Source organism: Belonocnema kinseyi, chromosome 8 (genome assembly GCF_010883055.1).
Source record: "Belonocnema kinseyi isolate 2016_QV_RU_SX_M_011 chromosome 8, B_treatae_v1, whole genome shotgun sequence".
Lineage (NCBI taxonomy): Eukaryota > Metazoa > Arthropoda > Insecta > Hymenoptera > Cynipidae > Belonocnema > Belonocnema kinseyi.
This window is the reverse complement of record NC_046664.1, coordinates 77,982,704-77,996,283: the sequence shown is the minus strand read 5'-3', so window position 1 is coordinate 77,996,283 and position 13,580 is coordinate 77,982,704. Positions and strand designations below refer to the sequence as shown.

At 26.1% G+C, this 13,580-nt stretch overlaps 1 protein-coding gene across 3 annotated transcripts in view; it reads left to right on the top strand.

Moving 5' to 3' along the window:
- The window catches only part of LOC117178250 (superoxide dismutase [Cu-Zn], chloroplastic-like), a 64,243-nt gene extending 50,901 nt beyond the window's left edge, over nt 1–13,342 (top strand). For 2 of the 3 annotated variants that reach the window (XM_033369591.1, XM_033369593.1), the window contains exons 2-4: nt 3,851–3,914; nt 8,232–8,447; nt 12,729–13,342. In XM_033369591.1, coding sequence (XP_033225482.1) covers nt 3,861–3,914; nt 8,232–8,447; nt 12,729–12,983 — 525 coding nt within the window. In that variant the 5' untranslated portion in view covers nt 3,851–3,860 and the 3' untranslated portion in view covers nt 12,984–13,342. Of the gene's footprint in view, nt 1–491; nt 569–3,850; nt 3,915–8,231; nt 8,448–12,728 lie in introns of those variants that run through there. The other variant, XM_033369592.1, reaches the window with a different exon arrangement.
- The last annotated feature ends 238 nt before the right edge of the window (nt 13,343–13,580 follow it).

Below are 13,580 nucleotides of genomic sequence, written 5' to 3'. Positions count from 1 at the left end.
CATGAGAATCGTCCGCATCGAAATCTGGAAATATTAAAATCCCAATCTCCTGAATTTATTTCAAAGCAGTCAGCAGATAGATATATAAATAGAATCGCCGAATTGATCCGACCGGCAATCGTGAATCTTCGAGTTTTCAAATTCAGAAGAGGAGAAATGGGTTGCGCGCGCAACTCAGTCATTTACAGCGTCTCCTACTATATTCACACGGACATAGCCCTGTCATAGTATTGGACCGCATCTCGTTTCAGATCTGGGATCACTGGGCAGCAGTCCCCACCGTTCGGCTGCGACTTCATTGCGACCGTTCGGCCAATCAGAGCGCTAGACACCGCTCTCACTGCCGTCGGGAGCCTCCGCGTCCCGCTCAAAACCCTGTCGTCTCTTGACATTTTCGATCACGTTAGCATAAGTCAATTTTATCATTCGCTTATTCGAGCTTCTTCCAGTTTTGTTCATTCTTAAACTCCCTCCATTTTTTTCGCTCTCAGTTACGGGATTCATCGAGATCAGCAATCCTTCATTATTTTTCCGCTTCAAAATCTTCGATATCCTCATCCGCTACACAGTAAGTCCGGGTTTTAAATCTTCATCCATTTTTTTAGTGTTTCGACCTAATCTTTGATACCGTTCTTTACCTGTGACTTTCTTAATTATTTTATTTATAGTGGAAGAAAAAGCACATTTTTTGGACAAAAATCGACTTTTAGTGCAATTCTTAACGGATTTTAATTTTTCTTTTTTAGAATTGACCGTAAGACTTCAAGGTATAACATTTAACTTTTTAGTTTTTATTTTGACCTAATGGAAATTTTTTATTTAACAATAAACTTACAACTTTTTGTTGCTAAACTTTTCCATGATACCATTTCTTCTAAGACTTCAAAATTAATTAAAAACAGTCATAAATCAATTTAAAAACTAAATAAACATAATTTATCAGTAGTTGAGAGTAACAAACAATTATTTCATGATGTTATAAACAAATTAATTAACAAAAGTAATTTTTTGCGATTCACAATAATTAGCTAATTTTAACCCGTAGCTTTTGTATAAAGTATCTCAGACATTGGCGTGCGCTCACAATAAGTTAAGAATAGCTAATGATTTGCAATTATTTAAACAATTCTTATAAATAAATGCACATCTTGACAATTTTTTAAATAAAAAGGCTTGTTTTTTTGCGGGATCGACTTAAGATATTTAGCCCAAGACTCTTTGTTATCATGTTTTTTATAGTGATCAATAAATGTTAATTAAGTAAACAGTTTTTATAAACAAATGGACGTTTTTACCATTTTTTTTTATGAAAAGGCTTGATTTTTTTTGCGAAATCGACTTAAAATCTTTTTCCTAAGATTTTTCCTTTTTCCTAAATGCACATTGTAACCATTCTATGATGCTTGCTGTCATATATCCGGTCACTATATAAAATATGACAGCAAGGATTCTTTTCTAAGATATTTCGCATTGATTTCGAAAAAAATTAAATCTATTCATAAAAATATGGTCAGAATGTGTATTTGTTTATGAAAATTGCTGAGTAATAATCATTTTCTGTCAATATTAAAAATATGATAGCCTAGATTCTTTTGCAAGATGTTTCGAATAAATTCCGTGAAAAATCAACCCTTTTCATAAAAAAATGGTCAAAATGTGCATTTATTTATAAAAATTGTTTAAATGAATAAAATTTGTCACTATTAAAAATATAATAGTAAGGAGTCTCAGGCAAAACATTTTAAGTTGATTCCGCAAAAAAATCAAGCCTTTTCATCATTAAATGGTCAAAATATGCATTTGTTTATAAAAGTTGTTTAAATCATTAACATTTATTGGTCACTATGAAAAATATGATAGCTAGAAGTCTTAGGAAAAACATTTCAAGTCGATTTCGCAAAAAAATCAAGCCTTTTCATCAAAAAATGGTCAAAATGTGCATTTGTTTATAAAAATTGTTTAAATATTGGTCAATCATGAGCTATTCCCAACTTATTTTAAGGGCACATTATTATCTGAGATACCTGATACAAAAGCTATGGGTCAAAATTAGCTAATCATTGCAAATCACGAAAAAATGACTTGTTAATTAATTTGTTCATAACATTATTACAAAATCTTTTGTTACTCGAACCCACTTATAAATTATTTATAATTAGTTTTTACATTGATTTCTGACCTTCTTTAATGAATTTCAAAGTCTTAGAAGAAATGATTTCATGGAAAAGTTTGGCAACAAAAAGTTGCAAGTTTGTTGTTAAATAACCAATTTCCGTTAGGTCAAAATAAAAATTGCGCAGTAAAATGTTACACCTGGAAGCTTTACAGTCAATTATAAAAAAGAAAAATCGAAATTTCAGGATAATATTCAAAAAAATTTAAAGTATTTTGAAAAAAATTTGAAAAAAGTAAATGATTTTGGGGTAAATTCTTTTGTCATTAAAAATATTAAGGCAAATTTAAGCCAAACCATTTTTAATTCAATTTTAAGAAATATATCTTTTTTATAGTTCTTTTTCCTATTTATAAAATGTAATAATCCTCATTTCTTGGCTCATAAAAAAATGATTTCAGAATTGTTGTATTTTTCAAACAGAAGCACTAATCTCAAGGTTTCAAAATAAATCTTTTTATTTCAATTTTAAGCGAAGAAGTTCTTTTTTTAAATAACAACAATCTCCGCAACGTATATAATTTTTTTATAATTTCTTTTCCTATTTGGAAAATGTTATAATCTAGATAAATTGGTTGAAAAAAAAACATTAAAATTTTGTTTTTATTTTTCAAATAGACGCACTAACTCAAAGTTCGTTCCAATCTTCAAAGTTTGCTCATGAATATTTTTGATAGTTCTTTTAATTGAGGTAAAATAATTTTTACCTTAGTTATTTAAAATAAAAAATGTATATTGTTTTAAGATAGTTGTCGTGTCAAAAGTCAGATATCTGAAAAAAAGTTTTTCTATGATTTTAAGAATCAAAATATTATAACTGATGCCATTTTAAATAAAAATCATTATTTTTTATAAAAGGTTTTAAAATTCACAAAGAAAAACCCATTCATTTAAACCATATTTTTTGCAATTAAATCTTTTCTGACCTTCGCTTCTTATCAATTAAAAAAAAGATTGCATTTTAATAAATGAAGGCTAATTTTTTCGGGAAAATATTCTCTACAACAGTACTGTTTCCAATTTTTGAAATAACTAAGTAATATTTATATATTATTATTTATATTATATATATTAATAATTAGAAACATCTGGCCTTAAACATTTTTTTCTAACGATTTAGAAAAATATATTTTTTCAGATATCTAACTTTTGGCTCAACAAATACCTTAAATCATTTCCTTTCCGGTTTGGAAATGCAATAATCTGAATATATTGATTCATAAATAGCAAAAAAAAAAGATTTTTGAAATTTTTCTATTTCTTAAATAGAGGCACTAAACTCAAGATTTTAATTCTTTTTAATTTTTTTTTTCATTTAAATTCAATTATAATTATTTAATTCACTTTTTTTATTTTAATTCAAGCTTAATTCTTTTAATTGATACTAAACCATTTTAAACTCAAATTGTAGAATAAAATATATAAAATTAAATTTGGTAAAAACGATGCTTTTTAAAAATTAAAATTTTTTAGAAATATAAATTATTTATCATTTCCTTTCCTATTAGGAAAATTTAATAAAATTAATAATAATAATAATTTAATTTTAATTGGTACAGAATTAAATTGACCCAAAATGAATTGTAATTACACAAAGAAGAATAATGAAAGAAAAAATTCTTCGAAAACCAAAATCCATATTTTAATTTTAACTTCCATCTCAAATGATTGTTTCAGATTTCTCACCATGATTAAAGTAATCTCAATTGTAGTAGCAATAGCTGCGGTGGCGATTGCCGAGGCAAGTTATCATTTACATTAATTATTTGTAAAATTGTTTATATCTTACTTTATTTAATAGCGAAATTTTATAATCACTTAAAGTGATTGTGGTAGCGTCAACATTCACATTTAGAAATGTCTTTTTGAAATAGAACCACAGTCTGATGCAATTCACAAAAAAGCAATATTTGCCTTTCCTTCGTCTATCTTTTTAACCGCAAAATGTCAAATCTTCCAGCATTATCGATGCCGCAAAAGTAAGCAGCATCCTGACTGAAAAAGTGGCCGCGAATATTTTCTAGAAAATTATATAAGAATTTGTTTATATACTTTATAACATATTTGAATTTTAAATTCATAGAAAACGAGAAGTCTCTGTCAACGGGGGTAATTGCCGATATATTCGGGGTAAATTGATTCGGATTTAGTTAGTTGGCATCGTTCGCAGCGCCTCTTGCGGAAAAATGTAGAAATAGAAGTTTTACAAATTGTATTATTTCTAAGTAAATACGTTAGAAATTCTACACATTTAAATTCATTTAAAAAATCAGACATTCTTATTAAAAACTTTTGGAAATGGCATAATTTCTAATTTAAAGCTTACAAAATAAGAAAATTTTATTTTAAATATAAGAATCAAGAATTTCAATAATTTAAGATTATAAGAAAATTTAGAAAATTGAACAAGTTAAAAATGAAATATTTTTTAAAAACAATTTCTAGAATTCGATCATTATAATTCAAAGGAATTAAAACTGTATTATTTCTAATTAAAAGTGTTCCAAATTGAAAAATTTCAAATGATAATTTTTTTTTAAATGGACAATTTTATTAGAAAGTAGTTCAAATTGTATCATTTGATTCTCATTCAAGGCGTATAAAATTGAACAATCTTATTTTGAATTAAAGAATCTCGAATATGAATATATTAATAATCAAATTTCGAAAATAGAACAAGTTAAAAACGTTAATATTTTCAGATTAGAATATTGAAAATTTGCAAAAACTTTCTTCTGAAGATCATCCTTTTAGTTATAAATTTTATTATTTGGTTGAAAATTTCATAATTTTTTATAACAGAAATAAATTTGGTTTATAAATTGTTTACAATTTTTATTTTGGTGTTAAAAAGTGAACTGGAATATTCTTTGGATTAAAATTTAACTATTGTTTAAACGTTTTTTTTGTTTATTTATCCTTTATCTGAGAAATTTAATCTTTCTTAAATAAAAATTCAACTGTTTCATTAAAAATTTAACAGGTTTGTTGAAAAGTCATAAATTTCGGTTGAAAATGCTACTGTTTAAATATAATTTTCGGGTGTTGAAAACAGAACTGAAATATTTTCTGGATGAAAATTCAACTATCTTTTTAAAATGAGTTTTTTTTTATTCAATTAAAAATAAATCTGTTTGAAGAAAAATGTCATATTTTTTATAAAAATGTAATTGTTTGGTTGGAAATTTAATTTTTTTTTGTTAAAAATTCATAGTTTTTGGTTGAAAATTCTATTTTTCTTGAAAATTCTGGTTTCTTGAAAATTTCACTATTTCGTCAAAAATGCACTTTTTGTTGAAAATTTATATTTTGGTGTTAAAAATGAACTAAAATATTTTCTGGATGAAAGTTACATTTATAGAAAAATTTGATATTCTTATTACAAATTCATCTGTTTCACTACAAAATTTAATATTTTTTGGAAAGAAATGCAACTATTTGGTAGAGAATTCAACTATTTTGATAAAAAGTCATCCTTTTTGGTTTGAAACTTTATCTATTATATAAGAAATTCAATTTTTTTAAAAATGAAAATGCATCTTTTTGGTTAAAAATAATTCTTCTTTGCTTGAGTATTTAACTAATTTGTTTAAAAGATCTAATTGCATCACTTTTTTAGTAAATCACTTTTTTATTAAAGATTTATATTTTAAGTTGAAAATCCAACTACTTAGGTAAAAGTTAAACTACACTGTTAACAATTTATTTTCTTGATTAAAGGCTTAACTGTTGATTGGAAAAATCTTTTTCTGGTTTAAAATGAATTTGTTAACAGAAAATGTCACTTCAATTTTTTTTAAGATTTATATTTTTCATTTGAAAATTAGCCTTTTTTGGTGGAAATAATTATTTAGTTTGTGATTTCATTTTTGTTGGGTAAAAATGCATCAGTTTCGTGGGAAATTAATTTGTGGTTTAAAAGTCATATTGTTTGTTTGAAAATTTAATTTTCAATTTGTCTTTTGGCTTGGAGGTTCAATAATTTAGATTAAAATTTTATTTATTTTTTGACTGCAAAATCTTTATTTGTAAGAAATTCGTCTTTTTGGTTTTAAAATTCTTTTTGTAACTAATGACACTTTTTCGTTGGGAATTTGTCTTGTTAGGTTGAATATTCAACTACTATGTTTAAAATTTAATTAATTTGTTAAATATTCCAGAATTTTGTTTAAAAAGCGATCTTTTATAGTGGAAAAGACATTTTTTTGTTTGAAATAAATTTAAAAATTTGAAAATCCTAAATTTGTATATGTAATATTGTTTTATTCCGTTTATAAAATATGATATATTAAAAATATAACGAGATTAAAATGTTGGTATCAGAATATTAAAGATTTGAATTGAAAAATTAGTCACGGAAAAATCAGAGAATTTTGAGAATGTTCTCGGTTTCACATTTCTCCGCAAGAGGCGCTACGAGTGATGAAAACTAACTAAATCCGAATTCACGCGTCCAAGTTTTCCGGGAGTGGGGTCTCCTTATACTACTTCGTGGTTGATGCCCTGTAATTTTATCAGAGTCTACTTATTTTCGTTTACAAATCTCTGGAGGCTTTTTGGTTTATTTTTCAATAATTACCCGATAATTAATTTTAAATTATATCTGAGACTTATTTACCATTTAGAATACAAAAAGTAATAAAAAAAAGAAAAGTTGTTTATAAAAAATAACAACTGTAGTGTTAAATAAAGGCAAATAAAAATTGAAAAGATTATTCCTGAAAAAGAAAATATTAGAAACAGAACATTACGAAACTATAAAATTGGAACTTAAACATTAAAGAATTTTTTAAATGCAATATTTGTTTTTTATTAAATATGCATATAATCAAATATCTTGATCAAAGAAAAATTACTTTGTTATATTCAATGTAATAAAATTTTTTTTTTCAAATTTAAAATCACAATAATTATAAAGAAACTCAATGCAGTATCTTTTAAAATATATTTTTTAAATTATTTTTTTGTCAGTTTAAGCAATAATTATAAAGATATAGATTCAAAATAATTTTGTTTTGAAATCTTCGGTCGGAAATTTTATTATTAGGAAATTTTCAAATTCATCAATATTATAAATTATTCACTGAATTTATTATTTGAAAAATTTTCAAGTCAATATTTTTATATTTCGGTAAATTTTATAATTTGCGTAATTTTCTACCATGTAACTATTTTATAATAATATTATTCTATTATTATTATTATTAAATAACTACATGATCATTATATTATTGTAATACATTTATTATTATTATTATTTCTGGGGGTGAGTGAAAACACCGAATACAATACAAATTTGGTTTTAAAATGTGCATAGCATTTAAAAAAAATGTTTTCAAAGACCGGGGTATTTATTAAAAAAATTTTTTTTTTCAAAGTTCGAGATAAATCAGTGCTGAATGGTATCCTGCAAAGTTTGTTTGAAAAATATTATAAGGTTTGGAAAACAATTTCGGGAGATTTTCTTTTTCGTTCGAGGCACACGTGTTTTTAAATGTATGCTATATAACATTTTTATATAATTATTGTTATTTTGAACTCAAAAAATAATTTCGACAATTTTTGAACATCAGAAAATTATTTCCTTGACAAAAATGTTTGGTTATTGTATTTTGAACAAATAATATTGATTAAGAAGCAACTATTTCCATCGATAAAATTCAAGAATTTTACAATTCCGAAATTTTTTGTCGCAAATTTTTGTATTCGGAAATTTTTAAATTCTGTAATATTAAAAACTAGCGGAAGTTTTATTATTCGAAAATTTTTGAATTCGGCAATATTATAAGATCTCGCGAATTTTTGTATTCGGGACTTTTGAAAAAAGTTGAATTCTTAAAAAAAAAGTATGCAAGAGACTTAAAAACTTTAAGGCCTACCACTCCTTGCGGATATTTTTAGACGATGTATACTTTTTACAAAAAAAAATCACTAAACCGTTTAAAAATCAAGTTTTCTAAACCACCAGTATTTGGTTGCTTCTATATTTTCTTTTTTAAATATTTATTTAATGTATTTGTTATGCGTTTTACGGATATTAATTTATAAAAATTCTTAGGAATTGAATGCTGTGGTTTTGTTGGTACCAAATGATGTCGCCAAAAATAATGTCACTGGAAAGCTACTTATTACACAAAGCGTTGCGAATGGACCAGTAACAATAACGGGGACCGCTGTGGGTCTTGATCCTGGTCTTCACGGATTCCACGTTCATGAAAAAGGAGATCTAAGTGGAGGTTGTGCATCCACTGGAAAACATTTTAATCCTGACAAAGTAAGTTTTATGAAAAGAGAAGCATCATAGGGCTCGTTCATAAACTACGAAAAGTAACGTAGTTCCAAATTCTTAAAAAACCGCGGAAGTAGAAAGATTCATGAAGAAAGTAGGGGGCTAAATAGGGGAATGAATTCCTTTAAATTTTGTTAACGTAAATCATTCTCTACCAAAAGAGATGAATTTTTGAACTAAAAAGAGGAATTTCTGTTGGATTTTATCAGTTCACCACACATCACCAAACATTCTTCCTACAGCCGCAGTACCACACATTTTAGTCGCACTCCTAACAATGGAATCTTGGATCATATTTGATGCGCGCCCTATGCCTTTATTGTTTTAAAGATTATTCTAAGCCGCTTCATCTATACAATTTTTTGTCTTATTTTTAAAATCGATTCGCATTTTCGAAGAAGAAGAAAAGCAAAAAAAAAAATTTCAACAATTTGATTGCTTCTAGTATCCCGTCTATATCATGTCACATTTCACTGTTTGCTATTTCTCAAGCTGACTAACTCTGCACTTCAACCATCATTTATATTAATTGCCTATTCATAAAACACTTTCTTGCTTCAATTAAACTCGTCTTTCATTTTTTTCTGTTATTTCATTTCGATTTTATATTTAATTTCCTAGACTAGTAGTTTTAGTATCCTCTTTTTATGACTGTAGTCATCTTAAGTCTATTTCTATCATTATTTCTAAGGCTTGTGATGTTTAGCTTTCTATTATACCCTTCTTTCTTCTCTTGGACGGCTGCTTGGATATCATTCTTCAACTACGCGTTACCAGACATTCTTCCTACAACCGCAACACCACACACTTTAATCGCACTCTTGACAATGACATCCCGGATCATAGTTAAAGCACGCTCTATGTCTTTATTTTTTATTAGAGTCTCCTAAGTTGCCTCTTCTATACGATTTTTCATCCTATTTTAACATCTTTTCGCACTTTTCGCATCTTTTCTGTAGATTCTCAAAATAGTATAATTCTCTACCGAGTAGTTGAAATTTTAATATGGAAAGATAAATTTTCAACCTAAAAGGCGAATTACGGTTAAAAACTAATTACTTGAAGTTTTAGGCAAAAAAGAAATTTTTTGCATCAAAATAGTTAAATTTTCATGCTCTGCACTTTTACCTCCTATCATATTGATAAATACCTATTTATAAAACAGTTCTTTGATTTGTTCAAAATTGCTCTAAATTTTCTCCTCTTCTTCTGATTCGATTTTATCTTTACTTTCCTTGATTAGTAGTTTTACTTTTCTTTTTTCTTGTCTATAATTATTTCAAAGTCTATTTCTCTCCTCATCGCTAATGCCTGTGAATTTCAACCTTCTTTTATGTGCTTTTTTCTTTACTTTGTCGGGGGTCTGAATTTCATTATTCCCTCACTCATAACCAGACATTCTCCCTACAACCGCAGTACCACACATTTTAGCCGCACTCCTCACGATAACATCCTGGATCATAGTTGATGCGTTTTCTATGTAATGATTCTTTATTAGAGTCTTCTAAGTAACCTTAGTTATACAAAACAGGTGAATCCTCAAATAAATAGTTTAACTATCGATAAAAAAATCAACCAGTTTAAGTCAACCAAAAAAGACGATTTTCTAACTAAAACTTAAATTTTCTACTAAAAATATAAAGCTTTTAAAATATAAATTTTTAACTATTTAGTTCAATCTTCAACTGAGAAAGATAAATTTTGAAACAAATAGTTGCATTTTTAAATAAATAGTCAATTTTCTTCAAAAAAGTTGATTTTCAATTACATTTAATGATTTTTTACGAAATTTCTTAATTTTGAAGTCAAGTATATGAATTTTATACCAAATATTTCAAGTTTCAACCACAGAATATGAATTTTTAACTAAAACTATGAATTGCGAACCACAAAAAATTGTATTTAAAAAAAGAATTGGTTGAACTTCAAACCACATAGTTAATTTTTCAAATAAAAAATATGAAATCACGAAGATAGGATTTTTAAGAAAACACTTAAATCTTTAACCAAATAGTTGAATTTTCAACTGAAAATGATATTTTTTTTAACTAAAATATATTAAAATAAAACGGTGAATCTTAAAACAAAAAAATTTTTAATTAGTTGAACTTTAAACCCGCTATTTGCTTAAAAAAAACCGTTAAATTTTAAGAGAATTATTAATATTTGAATCTTTTACGAACAAAAATGTTTTTCAACTAAAAATGGTATAGTAAAATTTTCGATTTCAAAAAATTCATTTTTAACAAAAAAAAACGCGAATTTTCAATCAGTTCAATTATACCAAACAACGCGAATTTTTAAAGAAATAGTTAAATTTTTAACTAAAAAGGATAAGGTACCATAAAAAGAATTATTTTTTTTTTACTAAAAAAGACGAGTTTTCAACTAAAAACATATTTTTTGATCAAAAAAGGAACTGTCAAATTTTCCCTTTAAAAAAATAATTTTTATAAGAAAAGAATCATTTTTCAACCTGTTTAATTAAACTGAAAGGCGAATTTTTAACAAATTAGTTGAATCGTGAACCAAAACATTAATTTTTAAACAATTAGTTGCATTCTTAACAAACAATAACTAAATTTTCAATTAAGTAGATAAATTGTCAACCAATGAAATAAGTTTTTATATTAAATGATGAATTTAAAAAAAAAATAATTTTCAAGATTCAACTGAAAAAATGATTTTTTAGCAATAAAGGATTTTAATTTTTAAAAGAAAAAGTTATATTTAATAAAAAAATTATTTTCATAAACTAAAAAAAGATGAGGTTTCTAGAAAAGAAGAAGAGTTTTCAAACAAAAAAGACACATTTCGAAGAAATATTATTTTAAAGATATCAATTTTCACCAAAAACTGAAAAAACTGGTTTAAAAAATTGTATAACTCATTTTTTTTTTATTTAAAATAAGTAATAGGTAGTTTGTGGCCAAATAAATTTTTAGCCTAAACTATTTATTCAATTTGGACTTTTTTTCCAATTAAAGATTTCTAAATTTAAAAAAGATGTTTGTTTGAATTTTCGGGAAAAAATTTTTCGAATTTTTTACTTAGCAATATTTTAAATTTATTTTTTCTTAACTAACTTTTCAGAATTACCATTTTTTCTAAGATTTTTATTTTTAACAAAGCTTAATTTTTTACCATATCCCAAAAAGTTCTAAATAACGACAAAAATGTTGGGAAGATGCAGAATAATCGCATGTTTCTTTGTTTCAAGCTGAATAAAATTCAAATTTGACTTTTCCTTTTTTTAAAATGTGTATTTTACTCAATCCTTAATTAAATTGAGCATTTTTTTAAAACTTGACAAACTACGAATCTGTTTATAAATTTTTTTTAAATTATTAAGAAAGTATTCTAAATTTGCTAAGAATCTTAACAAAGATTGATCCTATTTGTTGAAACATAGCTTAAAATCAATTGGTTTCTGAATATTGTTTAAATAATTAATTTTTTTTTTTAATTTGAAAAGTATCATAACGTCGGGTCTTCCGAATTGTGAATTTGTTTGAACAATTTCCAAATAGGAACTATTTTCAATTAATCGTAATGAATCAATAATTTCTTTAAGATAAAAAAAAACTATATTTTAATGAGATAAATAATTTCGATTTTGAGAAAGAACACTTTTTTCATAAAGTTATTTATTAAAAAGTAATTTATTTTTCATTATTCTCGGCAATTGGATATTATTTATATGCATTTTAAATATATGAGACCTTTTTTGATAAATATAAGAACCCTTAGAAAATTGCACTTTTAAAAATTAAAAAAGAAGTCAAATTTTTTGTTTAATACAATATTAACCAAATTTTTTATACAAAACAAAAAGACGCAAATCTTTTCTTTAATTTAAATAACACATTCTTAGTCATATTTTTTAGTAATATAATTTTTTTCTAAAAGACCTACTCTTTTCGCTCCGATAGTATTCAAACCATAGAACTTCTGATTGCCGGTCAAGTGCTTTTCCATTAAGCAACTAGAGAGAACGAGAGAAGAATCTTTTTTAACAAAATTTTGTCTAAAAAAAACTTCGTTTGTTTTCTGATGATAATACAGATTTCTTAAAAAAATTGGCTACAACATATGGGAAAATAATGCATTTGTTTCTAAAAAAGGATTCTTCTCTCGATCTCTCTAGTAGCTTAATGGGAAAGCACCCAAACGGCAATCGAAAGTTCTGTGGCTCGATTCCCAGCGAAGCGAAAAGAGAAGATCTTTTTTCAGAAAAAATTAAATTAAATTTTTTTGTAAAAACAGGTTAGTCATGGAGCACCAGAAGATACCGTACGACATGTAGGAGATCTTGGTAACATTAAAGCCGACGAAAAGGGCATCGCAAGCATAAACATAACCGACAATATAATTTCTTTGTGTGGACCAAACAGCATTATCGGTCGTTCTTTCGTAATCCACGAAAAGAAGGATGACCTTGGAAAAGGCAATACCACACTCTCTTTGGAAACTGGTGATGCTGGAAATCGTTTGGCTTGTGGATTAGTGGGAATTCTGTAGGTTATCGTTCCATGATAACCCAGTGGGTCCAAAATTCGCAAAAACGTCATTAAAACGTTTTAAAAACGTATGTTAGACTCCAGAACGTTATAAAAACGTCTAACGTTCTATATGAAAATTCTCGAAACATCCTTAAAACACTGGATGTTATTAGAACGTATTTTCCATAAAAGCAGCTATACAAGAAATGTTAATTACGTTTTTTGACCTTTATTACCAAAAATGTTTTTAGGACGTTCTTTGTTTTTGCCCACTGGAATTGTAATGTGTGTTTATTTGTGTATTGTGAACCGTTACTCACTCATCTTTGAATCTCAGTTGTCTTATCTGCTACAATAATATTTTCTTCGTTCTTTCTGTACTATATATTGTCTCCATTCTACATTATAATTATTCTGTAAAGATATAGATTATTATTTTATATACATTAGTGTAGATATAAGGTAATAAAGTTATAAAGGATAAATTGTTTATTGCATATCCTTATGTACTTTAAGTGCCAAACGTAAACCACGCATTGCATTTTTTGCAAATTTTTTGCTCCCGCTAACCCCATTTAATAAATTGCAGCAAAATAGTTGGGACCCCCCCCCCCCC